This window comes from Neolamprologus brichardi, chromosome 11 (assembly GCF_056152115.1).
Source record: "Neolamprologus brichardi isolate AB-2024 chromosome 11, ASM5615211v1, whole genome shotgun sequence".
NCBI lineage: Eukaryota > Metazoa > Chordata > Actinopteri > Cichliformes > Cichlidae > Neolamprologus > Neolamprologus brichardi.
The window spans coordinates 30530339-30550542 of record NC_142114.1 but is presented as its reverse complement, the minus strand read 5'-3'; the positions used below and the strand labels follow the sequence as shown (position 1 = coordinate 30550542).

The window sequence follows — 20204 nt, the reverse complement described above, 5'->3', positions numbered from 1 at the left end:
GTCTTTCACGTCTGCTTATTACAAGACTGACGCTCTGCAGCTGCATTTTACCTGTTTCAGGTGCAGCAGGAGGGGGAGGAGCCAGTGATAACCTCAGGGTATGTTGAGGAAAAACTGCCAGCGAGCAGGTTTAGCACACAGAGTAACTCTGAGTTTTGTCGTTTCTGGAGCAGAAAACCTGGAGGATTAACAAACTCTGATTTTTAATTAAACCCGAGCGTCCCGAGAGCTTTCTGAGGGCGAGTGAGGTTTGTGTGTTTGCTCTTTGGTTTCCTGATCACGTCCTGTAATTGCTAGTTGCTGTTCTTTGTGTCCACAGGCTTACAAATGCAGAAATGAGACAGGCTCGTTTTAAAAGTCTTCTCCCAACAACGTGGACAAAATGTGTTTATGGAAAACATATTTTGGATGACACAGATCGTAGTTTCAGCACGTTGTAGTTTGATAACCAGCTTCCCCAGCGCAAAGATCCTCCCTGATAATGTAACCTTCACGTCAGAGTTCGGCTTCTTTCTCTTCTTCTTCGTGCAGGTTTGCAGCCACCATCATGTCAGAGTCCGGACGAAGCGCAGACGACGCGAGGGTCGCCTTTCAGTCCTGCAAAAGTTCTGATCCGAGAGACCGCGTTCAGTTTTACAGCTCCTGGGCCGACAACTACGAGAAGGTCGGTGTGAAGGACCAGAAATGTCTCTATTACTGAACAAGGCTTCCATCCTCTAAGGAGGGGGTCCAGTCACACACACAAAATAATTTTTAACCAAATCGCTTCATTTCAAGGGCTCAACAGTAATTGGACAAATGAAATGACTGAAAATAAAAAGCTCATTTCTAACACTTGGTTGAAAACCTTTTGCTCCCAGCTGCTGATAAACATGCTAAAGATGCTCTCCATCGGGACTTATTTCCCATCAGCTGGTTTGTCCCGTTTTAGTTTAGGTGTGTCTGTGCTGCAGTCCACTGACAGGATGTTTGGTTTTGCTGATGTTGGACAGGATCACACCCTGATGAGCTACAGAGCACCACATCTGGCCGTCAGCTGTCTGTCTGAGCACTTCACTGGGAATCCTGAAAAAGCTCTGGTTCTGGATGTCGCCTGCGGGACCGGATGTGTTGCTAAACTGGTGAGAGCAGTTTCCTTACAGCATTATGAACCTTTGGTCCCCCCCCCCCCACTGAGCCTCAGCACTGTTTAAAACCCCCAAAAACAACAACAACTTTTTTAGACAAAAAACAGCTTGAAAAAGAAGAATAATGAACCTGGGAGATGGTTCAGTACAGAGCTAGAAAGTGTTTGTTACAATTACCATTTGGACTTTAAGTAACAATGTTTGTTTATAACCTGTTTAAAGGCTTTAATCACAGCATCATGACCTAAATGTATTTAATGGGCGTCTAAGGAGCTCGGAAAGAAAAGCGTCTGGACTTCTTTAAGTTTCTTGAAGACGTTTCATCCGAGAAGCTTCTTCAGTTGGATGCAGTTGGTGGAGAGTCCCAGATTTAAGCCCTATGGGAGCGTCCCCGAGAGGGTCATGGGCCCCCTATTGATCCTCTACCTAATCACACGAGCCGAGGTGTGAAAACGGGTGTGGGTCACAATCAGGCCTTAGTCAAACCTCTAACATGACAGGAATGTGTAAATACCAGATGTCCAACCAACACCAACGTCGGTTGTTTCTTGTGTATTTAGATGTTCGAGCTGGGCTTCAGGCACTTTGTGGGCGTGGACGGCAGTGAAGGCATGCTGCAGATAGCTGAAAAGACCGGCCTCTATCAGGACCTCAAACTGGTCTTACTGGGTCCACAGCCGCTACCTGTACAGACTGGTACAGACACACCTACCACACATTCATAAATATAGCCCTGTTCTTCTCGTGCTAACTGAAGGGATTTCTCTCTTCCAGATGTGTTTGATGTGGTGACCATTGTTGGCGCTCTGGATGCTGGCTTTGTTCCAGTCAGTGCTGTCAGGGAGCTGTGCCGGGCCGCCAAACCAGGTAACTTTAGCATTTAGCTGAAGGATGTGCATTGTGCGCTCTGGCATCAGCAGCATGGTGGTGCAGCCGTGAGCACTTATGCCGCACATCGAGCACGTTCTCTGTAGCTCTGTGATCTGAATGATTTGTGTTCAGGAGGCTTTGTCTGTATGGTGAGAGGGAACCACAGAGGAGCACCGGCAGAGAGTTACAAGAAGGACCTGGAGGCAGAGCTGCAACGGATGGAGGAGGAGGGACTGTGGAGTCGAGTAGCAATCCAGGAGGTGGACAGATACATGGAAGACCCGCATCTGAAAATCGAAAGAGATGGAAAGACCGAGGAGGAGGTCGTGTACATCAGCGGGAAGGTTTATTTCTACAAGAAATCGGTTGGTCCATAGGAGCATGTGGTGCAGCTGAGTAGGAGGGGAGAAGTGGGTTCAGGGTGACCCACACGACGCAGCCGAGTCCTGATGGAGAGCAGGTGGCTCTCACATCATCTGCAGCTCTGCTGGTCAGTGACATCATCACGGAGGACTTTTTAAATCTTTTTTGAACTGTATCAACGTAAATATGAGACTTCAGGTTTGATGAAGTGTGCATCGTCTCATAGTTCAGGAAAAGACGCTTAAACCACGTGTCACATGTTTTATTGGCTAAATAAACATTTACTCTGCTTCTCACATCACGAGAGGAACAAACACAACATGTGTGTGCGTTTTGTTGCAGTTTCACCTTTTTTCAGCAGGTGTGTGTGTGTGTGTGTGTGTGTGTGTGTGTGTGTGTGTGTGTGCCATAACACCAACTAAGGGAATTTCACCGCTAGGAAATATAAAAATGGTGTGCACACAGATTGGTTCGGGTGTTAAACCTTTATTAAATATATTTTTGTTAACAAAACAAAAGGAGTGTGGAAGAGGAGCCACCACCTGAAAGGTTCTCGGTCACAAGAACATTAAAAACAATCAGACAAATATGGAAGGACACTCGGCACCAGGCTGGCTGCTCACAGTCACACAGCTACGAAGATTTACTCTCAGCCACACAATATGAAGAAACCACACACACCCTTTTAGAACAAAGAAAATAGCGAGCACACGAGCCAAATAGTGATCTACACTCCACAGGTGAACTGTCGCCTGCACCACTGATGGTCGTGATAACGATTAGTCCCGCGCAAACACGGCGCTCTCTGTGGCGGCTGCAGCAAGTCACCAAACAAGCTAACACAAATAGCATAGTGTGTTTCTGTTTAGACTCAAAGATGTTTGGAGGCTCGCGGTGACAAAATTATAACTCCCCCCAAATGTGTTAAAGCAAAAGTAACGAGAGTAGAAAGTATAAATATTTGTAGGGAGGGAAAGTAAAAAGTACTCGCACACATACCTGAAATACTTTTTCACGTCTTTCACGTCTGCTTATTACAAGACTGACGCTCTGCAGCTGCATTTTACCTGTTTCAGGTGCAGCAGGAGGGGGAGGAGCCAGTGATAACCTCGGGGTGTGTTGAGGAAAAACTGCCAGCGAGCAGGTTTAGCACACAGAGTAACTCTGAGTTTTGTCGTTTCTGGAGCAGAAAACCTGGAGGATTAACAAACTCTGATTTTTAATTAAACCCGAGCGTCTCGAGAGCTTTCTGAGGGCGAGTGAGGTTTGTGTGTTTGCTCTTTGGTTTCCTGATCACGTCCTGTAATTGCTAGTTGCTGTTCTTTGTGTCCACAGGCTTACAAATGCAGAAATGAGACAGGCTCGTTTTAAAAGTCCTCTCCCAACAACGTGGACAAAATGTGTTTATGGAAAACATATTTTGGATGACACAGATCGTAGTTTCAGCACGTTGTAGTTTGATAACCAGCTTCCCCAGCGCAAAGATCCTCCCTGATAATGTAACCTTCACGTCAGAGTTCGGCTTCTTTCTCTTCTTCTTCGTGCAGGTTTGCAGCCACCATCATGTCAGAGTCCGGACGAAGCGCAGACGATGCGAGGGTCGCCTTTCAGTCCTGCAAAAGTTCTGATCCGAGAGACCGCGTTCAGTTTTACAGCTCCTGGGCCGACAACTACGAGAAGGTCGGTGTGAAGGACCAGAAATGTCTCTATTACTGAACAAGGCTTCCATCCTCTAAGGAGGGGGTCCAGTCACACACACAAAATAATTTTTAACCAAATCGCTTCATTTCAAGGGCTCAACAGTAATTGGACAAATTAAATGACTGAAAATAAAAAGCTCATTTCTAACACTTGGTTGAAAACCTTTTGCTCCCAGCTGCTGATAAACATGCTAAAGATGCTCTCCATCGGGACTTATTTCTCATCAGCTGGGTGGTTTGATTCACAGATCTTTATAAGCAACCGAAGATATTGTCCCGTTTTAGTTTAGGTGTGTCTGTGCTGCAGTCCACTGACAGGATGTTTGGTTTTGCTGATGTTGGACAGGATCACACCCTGATGAGCTACAGAGCACCACATCTGGCTGTCAGCTGTCTGTCTGAGCACTTCACTGGGAATCCTGAAAAAGCTCTGGTTCTGGATGTCGCCTGCGGGACCGGATGTGTTGCTAAACTGGTGAGAGCAGTCTCCTTCCAGCATTATGAACCTTTGGTCCCCCCCCCCCCCCCCCCCCCACTGAGCCTCAGCACTGTTTAAAACCCCCAAAAACAACAACAACTTTTTTAGACAAAAAACAGCTTGAAAAAGAAGAATAATGAACCTGGGAGATGGTTCAGTACAGAGCTAGAAAGTGTTTGTTACAATTACCATTTGGACTTTAAGTAACAATGTTTGTTTATAACCTGTTTAAAGGCTTTAATCACAGCATCATGACCTAAATGTATTTAATGGGCGTCTAAGGAGCTCGGAAAGAAAAGCGTCTGGACTTCTTTAAGTTTCTTGAAGACGTTTCAGCCGAGAAGCTTCTTCAGTTGGATGCAGTTGGTGGAGAGTCCCAGATTTAAGCCCTATGGGAGTGTTGGGAGTGTCCCTGAGAGGGTCATGGGCCCCCTATTGATCCTCTACCTAATCACACGAGCCGAGGTGTGAAAACGGGTGTGGGTCACAATCAGGCCTTAGTCAAACCTCTAACATGACAGGAATGTGTGAATACGAAGCGTCAGTGGAGCGAGAGCTGCAGCTGACAGGTCCAACCAGCACAAACGTCGGTTGTTTCTTGTGTATTTAGATGTTCGAGCTGGGCTTCAGGCACTTTGTGGGCGTGGACGGCAGTGAAGGCATGCTGCAGATAGCTGAAAAGACCGGCCTCTATCAGGACCTCAAACTGGTCTTACTGGGTCCACAGCCGCTACCTGTACAGACTGGTACAGACACACCTACCACACATTCATAAATATAGCCCTGTTCTTCTCGTGCTAACTGAAGGGATTTCTCTCTTCCAGATGTGTTTGATGTGGTGACCATTGTTGGCGCTCTGGATGCTGGCTTTGTTCCAGTCAGTGCTGTCAGGGAGCTGTGCCGGGCCGCCAAACCAGGTAACTTTAGCATTTAGCTGAAGGATGTGCATTGTGCAGTCTGGCATCAGCAGCATGGTGGTGCAGCCGTGAGCACTTATGCCTCACATCAAGCACGTTCTCTGTAGCTCTGTAGCTGCTGTGATCTGAATGATTTGTGTTCAGGAGGCTTTGTCTGTATGGTGAGAGGGAACCACAGAGGAGCACCGGCAGAGAGTTACAAGAAGGACCTGGAGGCAGAGCTGCAACGGATGGAGGAGGAGGGACTGTGGAGTCGAGTAGCAATCCAGGAGGTGGACCGATACATGGAAGACCCGCATCTGAAAATCGAGAGAGATGGAAAGACCGAGGAGGAGGTCGTGTACATCAGCGGGAATGTTTATTTCTACAAGAAATCGGTTGGTCCATAGGAGCATGTGGTGCAGCTGAGTGGGAGGGGAGAAGTGGGTTCAGGCTGACCCACACGACGCAGCCGAGTCCTGATGGAGAGCAGGTGGCTCTCACATCATCTGCAGCTCTGCTGGTCAGTGACGTCATCACGGAGGACTTTTTAAATCTTTTTTGAACTGTATCAACGTAAACATGAGACTTCAGGTTTGATGAAGTGTGCATCGTCTCATAGTTCAGGAAAAGACGCTTAAACCACGTGTCACATGTTTTATTGGCTAAATAAACATTTACTCTGCTTCTCACATCACGAGAGGAACAAACACAACATGTGTGTGCGTTTTGTTGCAGTTTCACCTTTTTTCAGCTTTCTCCTTCCTTGTTATCATTGTCCAAACAGGTGTGTGTGTGTGTGTGTGTGTGTGTGTGTGTGTGTGTGTGTGTGTGTGTGTGTGTGTGTGTGTGCCACAACACCAACTAAGGGAATTTCACCGCTAGGAAAAATAAAAATGGTGTGCACACAGATTGGTTCGGGTGTTAAACCTTTATTAAATATATTTTTGTTAACAAAACAAAAGGAGTGTGGAAGAGGAGCCACCACCTGAAAGGTCCTCGGTCACAAGAACATTAAAAACAATCAGACAAATATGGAAGGACACTCGGCACCAGGCTGGCTGAAAATGAAGGTTTGACACAAAGTACGAGAAGTTTTAAAAACAATAAAGTTTGAATAAACTGAAACAGCTGAAGGTCTAATTAATTTGTTGTTGTTTCAGCCTTTTGTGTTTCCATTAAAATAAGGATTGAGATGTAAATTGTCCCAGGCCGCATCCTCGTCCTGCTCATCACTGATTGGTTTAGAGGAGGAACCGAGCCTGAACGCTCCTGTAACAGAATTATCATAATTATAATAATATTCAAATATCACTGAAGTTCTCAGGCAAAAAAGATTTTGTGTGTAAAAACACCCAAACAGCTGCTTTCAGTTCAGAGGACGACACCGAGGTTTCCAACCGTTTCCATGGTTACTGACAGACAGTGTTGGGAAGGTTACTTTTAAAATGTATTCCATTACAGAATACAGATTACATGCCCCAAAATGTATTCTGTAACGTATTCTGTTACGTTACTCAATGAGAGTAACGTATTCTGAATACTTTGGATTACTTAATATATTATCATGCTGTTTACAACTACATGAATGTACTATTGCTGTGATTTATTACTGTTACTGAAGGTCCGCGGCTCCGAACCGTAGTAAAGGGACCTCTGGCTAATACGGTGGGTTCTGTGTCGGCTCGTAGCTGAAAACTAGCTTTACTTTGTTGTCTGGGTCAACTTTGCTAGCAGAGACAGAGAGAGGCGTTGAAAGGCTGCTCCAACAGAACTTATTGTTTCAGAGGAAAACACGAACACGGTGTACAGTCGAGTCTTAATAGCTAACTTACAACTGGGCTTGTCAGGCACTCTTCTTGGCTGCAGTGGTTATTATTATATTTACATGCTTCCAGCTCCCGTTTCTGCTCGATGACAGCTCGTACTTTTCCTTTTTCTCCCTCCCTCGCTCACAGACACATAACGGGTATGGCAGTCCATTCTCCCTGCAGCACGGACTACACTGTCCATGATGCTACATTCTTTAGAGCTATACCGGTAGCATTCTGCCTGTTAGCTTAGCACAACAACAACAGGCGCTCTCTCACCCAGGAAACACGCAGAGAGAGGGCGTCACCCTGTAACCATGGCAACCGTAACGCTGCCGCCTGGAACAACAGAACGTAGCTGTCAAACAAAACCCAAACAGTCCTGACCCGCCACAATATGAAACAGGGAAGTACCGCCGTGTAATCCATTTATTTCAACAAAGTAACTGTATTCTAAATACCACCTTTTTAAACGGTAACTGTAACGGAATACAGTTACTCATATTTTGTATTTTAAATACGTAACGGCGGTACATGTATTCCGTTACTTCCCAACACTGCTGACAGATGATGCAGCAGATGTGCTGGTTTGAAACGCACTTTAATAAAGAGGTACGGGAGACATGAAGAAGACACTCCTGACCTCATTTATCTCGCACTATCTCTTCAGTCTGTTTGCATCTGTAATAACATTTGAATAAGTCATCTTCACTTTAAATGACTGCGAGCATCAAATGGACGTTACACGTTACCCGAGGACCTTCTGATCGGCGTGGGAGGAGGAACGATCACATTTATATCAGATGGAGAGTTTTGATGCTTCAGAGCTGAACTGTGCGTCGGCATCTTTGTGTCGGGTAAGTCACGAAGTTTTTGTTTCACATCTTTTTTGCAGAAGCTCGGGAATCAGATGATGATGTCATCATCTATGTCGCAGTAAAACCTGTAATAACTACAGTCGGAAAAAGTGTAAACAACAACATTTTAGTAAGTAGTAGTCACTTGTAGTTTCCTGTTGCGCTCTGAGCACTTTGAGGTTTTAATTTTGCTTTGTGATAATATTTAATTATGTCTTACTCGGACAGTATTTTACTTATAAGCCTGTAATATTATAATTAGTACCATCGAGAAAGTCCAGCATTTTGTTCTGTTCAGATTAGACGCTGCTGATATTTTTGTTTTTGTGGTATGACTTGTTGTATTTACTCAACCAGGCGTGAAAGTTGAATGAAAATAAATTTTTCTGTGAGTCAGAATTTCATGTTGAGGATTCTTCTTTTTTAAAAAGATGAATCTCTGTGATTTATTTGATTTATTTTACAGTACTGTGAAATTCAACTATGTGCCAAATTGGAACTACAATATTGTTTTTTCTGTTCTTTAATGTTGTCATTTAAAACAGCAAAATTAATAATAAATGATGAAGCACTTTTCAAAATATGAACAAAGAATTAAAAATCAAAGAAGCTTCAGGGCTCTGTTTACCAATGAAATTAATCTCATCGTGATTTTAAACATGTACACAAACAAACAAACAGTCTTCACCGTTCAGGAAAACATCAGATCACTAACTGGACCTTCCAGCTGTTCCACCGATGGGAGCTTTTATTAACTGCTGAAAACTGGAAACAAGCATTGAGCCAAATTGTCTGTTGTTTTAGGATCCCTGGAAGTCTATTTTAAACCTGTTGTTACTGACCTTGGTTTTAAGTTGGACAACCAAATCAGAGCAGTGGTGAAGTCCAGTTTTTATCATTTAAGGCGACTGGCAAGAGTAAAATCTTTTCTTTCGAGGCAGCACCTTGAAACAGTGATCCATGCTTTTATTTCTTCCTGCCTGGACGACTGTAACTCACTTCATGTGGGGGTCAGTCAGTCGTTGCTCTCACGTCTGCAGCTGGTTCAAAATGCAGCTGCACGACTCCTAACAGGAACTCGTAAAAGAGAGCATATAACCCCCGTGCTGGCCTCTCTGCACTGGCTGCCTGTGTCTTTTAGAGTTAACTTCTTATGTTTGTTTTTAAATGCCTTCATAGTCTTGCCCCGCCTTACCTCTCTGAGCTTCTTCATCCCCACACACCCTGTCGGTCTCTCAGGTCAGCTGACCAGCTGCTCCTGGAGAGATCCAGGAGGAAGCTCAGAGGGGGCGGGGCCTTCTCTATCGTGGCTCCACAATTATGGAATAATTTGCCCATGCACGTTAGAGAGGCCCCTTCACTGTCCACTTTTAAATCACGTCTTAAAACCCACTTTTATTCCTTGGCTTTTAACCTCAGTGAGACTTAGTTTCTCTTTTAATTGAAGTAGTTATTTAATTAATGATTTCACTCTTTTATTTGGTTTTTATTTATATCTCATGTAATTTTATTTTACAGTTCCAATGTACAGCACTTTGTGTCAGCTGTGGTTGTTTTAAAGTGCTTTATAAATAAAGTTGATGATGATGATGATGATGAAATTTGACAGTCGAGGGATTTAAAACCGAGACTCACAGAGACAAAGATACTAATGAGGTAGACTTTCCATTTAAAAGTATTGCTTAAGTATTGATGCAGTGCTGCTATGTTCAAACTGTTTGGGTATCTTAACCCAACAACTCCTGGTTACAAAAGAGGAACAAGAAGATTACGAGATAACAGCAACACTCCTCCCAGAGAGGCAAATAAAGACCTTATGGCAGAGAAAAAACAGTTTACATTCAGGAAGTGAAACAGAGGAGCGTGAGGGAGCAGTGCTCAGTGTACGGGACGTCCTCCAGCAACCTGAACCTACAGCATAATAATTAAAAGATGACTCAGGGTCACAGTCAAAAGAAGGAAAGTTTAAAGGCCAAACAGCTGATAGCTCAGCCCAACTCTCTCATTCTGAACCTCAAAGAGCCACAAACAAGTCTGAGAGCAAAGTGCTCTGATAGGACAACACGAAGTCACGAAGATGTGTTGAGGCCTGTATATTCAGGAAAAACGTTTAGCTGAGCATAAGTTTCCTGGGAACCATTAAACAGAGAAACACACGAAAAATCCAAAAATCAAACGGTTTAAAACGCATCGTCCAATCAAAACCTCTGTTGCTCATGAAGGTTTCCACCTGTGTGAAGTGACCCCGAAGCAGCTGCATGGCGGTCATGATGAGAGCTTAGGAAAGGAGCTTGGATGCTTCCTTTATTCCCTCCTTTAGCAGCGAGAGTAAATAATGCTGCCGCACAGCTGATTACAGCAGCTCTCATAATCAATCAAACCATTAAAATGTATTTATATAGCACATTTTAAAGACCGAAGTGCTTTCCAGTAAAACCATGATACAGATAAAAATCACAATATAAAATAATTACATAATCTAAATGCAAAGCCAGATGTAAATGACCCGAATTAGCCTTGAATGCAGGTTAAACAAATACGTTTTTAGACGTGATTTAAAAGACTGAATAGAATCTGATGCACGAATATGAAGAGGAAGAATATTCCATGACCGGCAAAGGCACGCCCTCCTCTGGTCTTCAGCCGCGGTTGCACTAAGAGCAGTTGGCCCGATGATCTGAGTGCTCTCTGAGGGCAGAGGAGATCAGCTGGGTAATCAGGTGCCATATTGTTTAGGATTTTATAAGTAAACAATAAAATTTTAAAATTCATAAAGTTCTCCCATTTGTGAATGTTGATCTAAATAAACTCAATCAGGCAGTTTTGTGTTTGTAAATAAAGAAACTTGGGTAAATATTCTAACACAGCACATCTACATGACTCCTGGTGTCTGAGACTGACACAGCAGACGAACAGCGTGACAAGAATATTTGTGCTCGTGCTTCTTTATGTTCGCATCATAAACAGTCGCAGCATTTTGTGTCTACAGGTATGTGTGACAGTAATGCTTTGACCTGGGGATGTGATCATGCACTGGTCATCGCTGTTTGACTTGACTGGTAACTGAAGTTTTGCACTGGAAATAAACTGGTTTATTTTTCCTTATCAAAGGTGTCAACCCCCCGACCTTCCGATCATGAGGCGACCACTCCACCTACTGACCTATCCCCGCTCTGATGAGACATAAGTTTATCTTCCAGTCACCAGAAAGATGAAACAGTTTACCCAAACGTGCGTCACACTCGGTTTGTCTGTCCGCCACGCTGATCTGTGCCGTCGGCTCGACTGTCACCACACATCAAGGTTTCTGCTACAACCTCACTGACAGCAGGCGTAAACTTTATACTCTGTTTTCCTGAAATCCTGGAGTTACTGCGCCCTGTGGTGACTTCTCTCCAAACCAGATGTGAACACATGGAGACAGCATCGCCCCAGGCCGCAACTATTTCACCTCTTCCAAAAATTAAGGAGAACGGGGCCGTTTCTGGAGATCCTGGTGGATGCGGTCTGTGATCTAGATCAGCGGTCCCGGTACTGGTCCGTGAGTCATTTGGTACCTGGCCACGAGAGTGAGACTCGGGTGTGAAATATATGGTTTTTAGGGTTTTTAGCGTTATTTTGTTATCGTTTTTTTCGTTAACTCAGTTTTCCTGGGTCTTTTCACGTGTGTTATGAATAAATCTTCTTATTTTCGATACCAGTTTTATTTTGTTGTATTTATCCGCGACACCTTAAAAGCCGGTCCGTGAAAATATTGTCGGGCACAAACTGGTCCGTGGCGCAAAAAAGGTTGGAGACCGCTGGTCTAGATGAACAATAGTCTCGTCTCTCATCTCAAAGTAGAAGCTGCAGGATTATAAGTCATCTCAGACTCCAGAACCAATATAGATGCAATAAACGAAGCTTCTTTCAGCTGCATCAGTGCATCAAAAACAAATTGTTAGTATTGTTAGTAGTTTTTTTTCCTCCTTTATGAGACAAAGCTGCTGAGAAGAGGCTGTGAGAGCGTTTCACTCATCTGTCACGCAGCAATTTTACAGCCTCAGAAGAGCAATGCCTCTCCTGTTTGATCGATTTATTGATTGTAATGTGTTTCTTTTCTTTCCTTTTTCTTGTAGGGAAGCTTTTTGTCCACAAAATGCCAACATGCTGCCTGATCATTTAAGGATTTACACCAGGCGAACGCTATCACGGCGCTGCGAACACAAACGTGATGCTGGGACGTCCCAAACTTTAACAAAACACATGATTAAAAAACAATCAGAAGAAAAATGTTATTCCCATAAAATGTTCATATTTGGTCTCCAGGCCTTTAAATGAGAAACCCGGAGAGACGGAAGTCTGAAGTCTTTAGAAGAGTGTTTTTGTTTTCTGTGTTTACATATTTAGTCTGAACTCTTTTGACTCTTTCATGCATTTATCATGTCACACAAAGTCAGTCACAGCACTGAAGTGGGCTTAGTGTCTGATCCTCTGGATGCAAACGGGCACAAATCAATCCATGACACACACACACACACACACACACACACACACACACACACACACACACACACACACACACACACACACACAGTAGTGTATTACATGGAGTGTTGGATCAATCCATCAGGCCTGAGGACGGGCGACGTGTCATCAGACATTGGGAAACTTTTATTTGTATTTATTGATTTATTTTGGACGTGTTGCTGGTATCAAATTCAACATGAGGTTCAACAACTGATGTCACTTCTTCTTCTTTTTCATTTAGTAAAATGTGAGGTTGATTTCATCGTTGGAGTGAAACTTTGCTTTTTACACAGAAAACCATGTTTGCATAAAATGCATGCAAAGCAAATGATGCATGAAAATTACAGTTTTCAAATACAACACGAGGAGATGCAGCAACACTAAAATGTTGGAAAACAAATGACTGCTCCAACATCAGTGAATGAAGTGAATGAGCCATTAGGATTTAAATGTCTCAGGTTGTGTCTCCATCCTGCTCATCAAAGATTTGTTTAGATGATGCGTAAAGCCTTCACGGGAATTATCTTAATTACAACATTACTCAAATAACCCTGAAGTTGTCAGGCAAAAGTCTCTAACATCTATGCAAACACAAAGACAAACACACAAAATGCTGCTTCCAATTCAAATGAAGACACCAATGTTTTCAGGCGTGTCCGTCTTTAAAGACCAACAATGCAGAAGAAACACGTAAAATGTGACGTTTGGATAAAGGTTTGGTAAAGGGACGAGTCTGAGACTTAAAACTGAGGGAAAACTGAGGGAAAACTGAGGGAAAACTGAGGGAAACTGAGGGAAAACTGAGGGAAAACTGAGGGAAAACTGAGGGAAACTGAGGGAAAACTGAAGGGAAACTGAGGGAAAACTGAGGGAAACTGAAGGAAAACTGAGGGAAACTGAGGGAAAACTGAGGAAAACTGAGGGAAACTGAGGGAAAACTGAGGGAAACTGAGGGAAAACTGAGGGGAAAACTGAGGGGGAAACTGAGGGAAAACTGAAGGAAAACTGAGGGGAAACTGAGGGAAAACTGAGGGAAACTGAAGGAAAACTGAGGAAAACTGAGGGAAAACTGAGGGAAAACTGAAGGAAAACTGAGGGAAACTGAGGGGAAACTGAGGGAAAACTGAGGGAAAAATGAGGAAAACTGAGGAAAACTGAGGGAAACTGAGGGGAAACTGAGGGAAAACTGAGGGAAAAATGAGGAAAACTGAGGGAAACTGAGGGGAAACTGAAGGGAAACTGAGGGAAAACTGAGGAAAACTGAAGGGAAACTGAGGGAAAACTGAGGGAAACTGAAGGAAAACTGAGGGAAACTGAGGGAAAACTGAGGGAAACTGAGGGAAAACTGAGGGGAAACTGAGGGAAAACTGAGGAAAACTGAAGGGAAACTGAGGGAAACTGAAGGGAAACTGAGGGAAAACTGAGGGAAACAGGGAAACTGAGGGAAACTGAGGGAAACTGAGGAAAACTGAGGGAAACTGAGGGAAAACTGAGGGAAACTGAAGGGAAACTGAGGTAAAACTGAGGGAAACTGAGGGAAACAGGGAAACTGAGAGAAAACTGAGGGAAACTGAGGGAAACTGAGGAAAACTGAGGGAAACAGGGAAACTGAGGGAAAACTGAGGGAAACTGAGGGAAACTGAGGAAAACTGAGGGAAAAATGAGGAAAACTGAGGGAAACTGAGGGAAAACTGAAGGGAAACTGAGGGAAAACTGAGGGAAACTGAAGGCAAACTGAGGGAAACTGAGGGAAAACTGAGGGAAAACTGAAGGAAAACTGAGGGAAAACTGAGGGAAAACTGAAGGAAAACTGAAGGGAAACTGAGGGAAACTGAGGGAAAACTGAGGGGAAAATGAAGGGAAACTGAGGGAAACAGAGGGAAACTGAGGGAAAACTGAGGGAAACTGAGGGGAAACTGAGGGAAAACTGAGGGAAAAATGAGGGAAACTGAGGGAAACTGAGGGAAAACTGAGGGAAAACTGAAGGAAAACTGAAGGGAAACTGAGGGAAACTGAGGGAAAACTGAGGGGAAAATGAAGGGAAAAATGAGGAAAACTGAGGGAAACTGAGGGAAAACTGGGGGAAAACTAAGGAAAACTGAAGGGAAACTGAGGGAAAACTGAGGGAAACTTAAGGAAAACTGAGGGAAACTGAGGGAAACTGAGGGAAAACTGGGGGAAAACTGAGGAAAACTGAAGGGAAACTGAGGGAAAACTGAGGGAAACTGAGGGAAAACTGAGGGGAAACTGAAGGGAAACTGAGGGAAACTGAGGGAAACTGAGGGAAAACTGAGGGGAAACTGAAGGGAAACTGAGGGAAAACTGAGGGAAACTGAAGGAAAACTGAGGGAAACTGAGGGAAAACTGAGGGAAACTGATGGAAACAGGGAAAACTGAGGGAAAACTGAGGAAAACTAAGAGAAACTGAGGGAAAACTGAGGGAAACGGAGGGAAACTGAGGGAAAACTGAGGGAAACTGAGGGAAAACTGAGGAAAACTGAAGGGAAACTGAAGGGAAACTGAGGGAAAACTGAGGAAAACTGAAGGGAAACTGAGGGAAAACTGAGGGAAACTGAAGGAAAACTGAGGGAAACTGAGGGAAATCTGAGGGAAACTGAGGGGAAACTGAGGGAAAACTGAGGGAAAAATGAGGGAAACTGAGGGAAACTGAGGGAAAACTGAGGGAAAACTGAGGGAAACTGAGGGAAAACTAAGGGAAACTGAAGGGAAACTGAAGGGAAACTGAGGGGAAACTGAAGGGAAACTGAGGGAAAACTGAGGAAAACTGAAGGGAAACTGAGGGAAAACTGAGGGAAACTGAAGGAAAACTGAGGGAAACTGAGGGAAAACTGAGGGAAACTGAGGGGAAACTGAGGGAAAACTGAGGGAAAAATGAGGGAAACTGAGGGAAACTGAGGGAAAACTAAGGGAAAACTGAGGGAAACAGAGGGAAACTGAGGGAAAACTAAGGGAAACTGAAGGGAAACTGAAGGGAAACTGAGGGAAAACTGAGGAAAACTGAAGGGAAACTGAGGGAAAACTGAGGGAAACTGAAGGAAAACTGAGGGAAACTGATGGAAACAGGGGAAACTGAGGGAAACTGAGGGAAACTGAGGGAAAACTGAGGGGAAACTGAAGGGAAACTGAGGGAAAACTGAGGGAAACTGAAGGAAAACTGAGGGAAACTGAGGGAAAACTGAGGGAAACTGATGGAAACAGGGAAAACTGAGGGAAAACTGAGGAAAACTAAGAGAAACTGAGGGAAAACTGAGGGAAACGGAGGGAAACTGAGGGAAAACTGAGGGAAACTGAGGGAAAACTGAGGAAAACTGAAGGGAAACTGAAGGGAAACTGAGGGAAAACTGAGGAAAACTGAAGGGAAACTGAGGGAAAACTGAGGGAAACTGAAGGAAAACTGAGGGAAACTGAGGGAAATCTGAGGGAAACTGAGGGGAAACTGAGGGAAAACTGAGGGAAAAATGAGGGAAACTGAGGGAAACTGAGGGAAAACTGAGGGAAAACTGAGGGAAACTGAGGGAAAACTAAGGGAAACTGAAGGGAAACTGAAGGGAAACTGAGGGGAAACTGAAGGGAAACTGAGGGAAAACTGAGGAAAACTGAAGGGAAACTGAGGGAAAACTGAGGGAAACTGAAGGAAAACTGAGGGAAACTGAGGGAAAACTGAGGGAAACTGAGGGGAAACTGAGGGAAAACTGAGGGAAAAATGAGGGAAACTGAGGGAAACTGAGGGAAAACTGAGGGAAAACTGAGGGAAACAGAGGGAAACTGAGGGAAAACTAAGGGAAACTGAAGGGAAACTGAAGGGAAACTGAGGGAAAACTGAGGAAAACTGAAGGGAAAACTGAGGGAAAACTGAGGGAAACAGAGGGAAACTGAGGGAAAACTAAGGGAAACTGAAGGGAAACTGAAGGGAAACTGAGGGAAAACTGAGGAAAACTGAAGGGAAACTGAGGGAAAACTGAGGGAAACTGAAGGAAAACTGAGGGAAACTGATGGAAACAGGGGAAACTGAGGGAAAACTGAGGAAAACTAAGAGAAACTGAGGGAAAACTGAGGGAAACGGAGGGAAACTGAGGGAAAACTGAGGGAAACTGAGGGAAAACTGAGGAAAACTGAAGGGAAACTGAAGGGAAACTGAGGGAAAACTGAGGAAAACTGAAGGGAAACTGAGGGAAACTGAAGGGAAACTGAGGGAAAACTGAGGGAAACAGGGAAACTGAGGGAAACTGAGGGAAACTGAGGGAAACAGGGAAACTGAGAGAAAACTGAGGGAAACTGAGGGAAACTGAGGAAAACTGAGGGAAACAGGGAAACTGAGGGAAAACTGAGGGAAACTGAGGGAAACTGAGGAAAACTGAGGGAAACTGAGGGAAAACTGAAGGGAAACTGAGGGAAACTGAGGGAAACTGAGGGAAAACTGAGGGAAAACTGAAGGAAAACTGAAGGGAAACTGAGGGAAACTGAGGGAAAACTGAGGGGGAAAATGAAGGGAAAAATGAGGAAAACTGAGGGAAACTGAGGGAAAACTGGGGGAAAACTGAGGAAAACTGAAGGGAAACTGAGGGAAAACTGAGGGAAACTTAAGTAAAAATGAGGGAAACTGAGGGAAACTGAGGGAAAACTGGGGGAAAACTGGGGGAAAACTGAAGGGAAACTGAGGGAAAACTGAGGGAAACTGAGGGAAAACTGAGGGGAAACTGAAGGGAAACTGAGGGAAACTGAGGGAAACTGAGGAAAAACTGAGGGGAAACTGAAGGGAAAATGAGGGAAAACTGAGGGAAACTGAAGGAAAACTGAGGGAAACTGAGGGAAAACTGAGGGAAACTGATGGAAACAGGGAAAACTGAGGGAAAACTGAGGAAAACTAAGAGAAACTGAGGGAAAACTGAGGGAAACGGAGGGAAACTGAGGGAAAACTGAGGGAAACTGAGGGAAAACTGAGGAAAACTGAAGGGAAACTGAAGGGAAACTGAGGGAAAACTGAGGAAAACTGAAGGGAAACTGAGGGAAAACTGAGGGAAACTGAAGGAAAACTGAGGGAAACTGAGGGAAAACTGAGGGAAACTGAGGGGAAACTGAGGGAAAACTGAGGGAAAAATGAGGGAAACTGAGGGAAACTGAGGGAAAACTGAGGGAAAACTGAGGGAAACTGAGGGAAAACTAAGGGAAACTAAAGGGAAACTGAAGGGAAACTGAGGGGAAACTGAAGGGAAACTGAGGGAAAACTGAGGAAAACTGAAGGGAAACTGAGGGAAAACTGAGGGAAACTGAAGGAAAACTGAGGGAAACTGAGGGAAAACTGAGGGGAAACTGAGGGAAAACTGAGGGAAAAATGAGGGAAACTGAGGGAAACTGAGGGAAAACTGAGGGAAAACTGAGGGAAACAGAGGGAAACTGAGGGAAAACTAAGGGAAACTGAAGGGAAACTGAGGGAAAACTGAGGAAAACTGAAGGGAAACTGAGGGAAAACTGAGGGAAACTGAAGGAAAACTGAGGGAAACTGAGGGAAAACTGAGGGAAACTGATGGAAACAGGGGAAACTGAGGGAAAACTGAGGAAAACTAAGAGAAACTGAGGGAAAACTGAGGGAAACGGAGGGAAACTGAGGGAAAACTGAGGGAAACTGAGGGAAAACTGAGGAAAACTGAAGGGAAACTGAAGGGAAACTGAGGGAAAACTGAGGAAAACTGAAGGGAAACTGAGGGAAAACTGAGGGAAACTGAAGGAAAACTGAGGGAAACTGAGGGAAAACTGAGCGAAACTGATGGAAACAGGGGAAACTGAGGGAAAACTGAGGAAAACTAAGAGAAACTGAGCGAAAACTGAGGGAAACGGAGGGAAACTGAGGGAAAACTGAGGGAAACTGAGGGAAAACTGAGGAAAACTGAAGGGAAACTGAAGGGAAACTGAGGGAAAACTGAGGAAAACTGAAGGGAAACTGAGGGAAAACTGAGGGAAACTGAGGGAAAACTAAGGGAAACTGAAGGGAAACTGAAGGGAAACTGAGGGGAAACTGAAGGGAAACTGAGGGAAAACTGAGGAAAACTGAAGGGAAACTGAGGGAAAACTGAGGGAAACTGAAGGAAAACTGAGGGAAACTGAGGGAAAACTGAGGGAAACTGAGGGGAAACTGAGGGAAAACTGAGGGAAAAATGAGGGAAACTGAGGGAAACTGAGGGAAAACTGAGGGAAAACTGAGGGAAACAGAGGGAAACTGAGGGAAAACTAAGGGAAACTGAAGGGAAACTGAAGGGAAACTGAGGGAAAACTGAGGAAAACTGAAGGGAAAACTGAGGGAAAACTGAGGGAAACAGAGGGAAACTGAGGGAAAACTAAGGGAAACTGAAGGGAAACTGAAGGGAAACTGAGGGAAAACTGAGGAAAACTGAAGGGAAACTGAGGGAAAACTGAGGGAAACTGAAGGAAAACTGAGGGAAACTGATGGAAACAGGGGAAACTGAGGGAAAACTGAGGAAAACTAAGAGAAACTGAGGGAAAACTGAGGGAAACGGAGGGAAACTGAGGGAAAACTGAGGGAAACTGAGGGAAAACTGAGGAAAACTGAAGGGAAACTGAAGGGAAACTGAGGGAAAACTGAGGAAAACTGAAGGGAAACTGAGGGAAAACTGAGGGAAACTGAAGGAAAACTGAGGGAAACTGAGGGAAAACTGAGGGAAACTGAGGTAAAACTGAGGGGAAACTGAGGGAAAACTGAGGAAAACTGAAGGGAAACTGAGGGAAACTGAAGGGAAACTGAGGGAAAACTGAGGGAAACAGGGAAACTGAGGGAAACTGAGGGAAACTGAGGGAAACAGGGAAACTGAGAGAAAACTGAGGGAAACTGAGGGAAACTGAGGAAAACTGAGGGAAACAGGGAAACTGAGGGAAAACTGAGGGAAACTGAGGGAAACTGAGGAAAACTGAGGGAAACTGAGGGAAAACTGAAGGGAAACTGAGGGAAACTGAGGGAAACTGAGGGAAAACTGAGGGAAAACTGAAGGAAAACTGAAGGGAAACTGAGGGAAACTGAGGGAAAACTGAGGGGGAAAATGAAGGGAAAAATGAGGAAAACTGAGGGAAACTGAGGGAAAACTGGGGGAAAACTGAGGAAAACTGAAGGGAAACTGAGGGAAAACTGAGGGAAACTTAAGTAAAAATGAGGGAAACTGAGGGAAACTGAGGGAAAACTGGGGGAAAACTGAGGAAAACTGAAGGGAAACTGAGGGAAAACTGAGGGAAACTGAGGGAAAACTGAGGGGAAACTGAAGGGAAACTGAGGGAAACTGAGGGAAACTGAGGAAAAACTGAGGGGAAACTGAAGGGAAAATGAGGGAAAACTGAGGGAAACTGAAGGGAAACTGAGGGAAAACTAAGGGAAACTGAAGGGAAACTGAAGGGAAACTGAGGGAAAACTGAGGAAAACTGAAGGGAAACTGAGGGAAAACTGAGGGAAACTGAAGGAAAACTGAGGGAAACTGATGGAAACAGGGGAAACTGAGGGAAAACTGAGGAAAACTAAGAGAAACTGAGGGAAAACTGAGGGAAACGGAGGGAAACTGAGGGAAAACTGAG

The 20204-nt window shown here is 44.4% G+C and overlaps 2 protein-coding genes across 2 annotated transcripts; both read left to right on the top strand.

The window, feature by feature from the left end:
• Positions 1-100: 100 nt before the first annotated feature.
• LOC148100734 (methyltransferase-like protein 27) lies at positions 101-2671 on the top strand. The gene is made up of 6 exons (XM_087847869.1): positions 101-248; positions 532-664; positions 993-1121; positions 1688-1823; positions 1902-1994; positions 2130-2671. Exons 2-6 carry the CDS (start codon positions 548-550, stop codon positions 2372-2374), a joined length of 720 nt encoding a protein of 239 aa, XP_087703995.1. The 5' UTR covers positions 101-248; positions 532-547; the 3' UTR covers positions 2375-2671.
• An 821-nt stretch (positions 2672-3492) lies between these two features.
• LOC118456090 (methyltransferase-like protein 27) lies at positions 3493-6139 on the top strand. Its single transcript, XM_087847868.1, has 6 exons — positions 3493-3624; positions 3908-4040; positions 4407-4535; positions 5149-5284; positions 5363-5455; positions 5600-6139. The coding sequence occupies exons 2-6, from the start codon at positions 3924-3926 to the stop codon at positions 5842-5844; spliced, it is 720 nt and encodes a 239-aa protein (XP_087703994.1). The 5' UTR covers positions 3493-3624; positions 3908-3923; the 3' UTR covers positions 5845-6139.
• Positions 6140-20204: the final 14065 nt, after the last annotated feature.

Bases quoted from the DNA above. Each gene is read 5' to 3' on its own strand.
- LOC118456090 (XM_087847868.1), top strand. From the start codon at position 3,924: ATGTCAGAGTCCGGACGAAGCGCAGACGATGCGAGGGTCGCCTTTCAG. The intron at 4,536-5,148 runs GTGAGAGCAGTC...TTGTGTATTTAG, and splicing joins CCGGATGTGTTGCTAAACTG to ATGTTCGAGCTGGGCTTCAG. The intron at 5,456-5,599 runs GTAACTTTAGCA...ATTTGTGTTCAG, and splicing joins GTGCCGGGCCGCCAAACCAG to GAGGCTTTGTCTGTATGGTG.
- LOC148100734 (XM_087847869.1), top strand. From the start codon at position 548: ATGTCAGAGTCCGGACGAAGCGCAGACGACGCGAGGGTCGCCTTTCAG. The intron at 665-992 runs GTCGGTGTGAAG...GATGTTGGACAG, and splicing joins GGGCCGACAACTACGAGAAG to GATCACACCCTGATGAGCTA. The intron at 1,122-1,687 runs GTGAGAGCAGTT...TTGTGTATTTAG, and splicing joins CCGGATGTGTTGCTAAACTG to ATGTTCGAGCTGGGCTTCAG.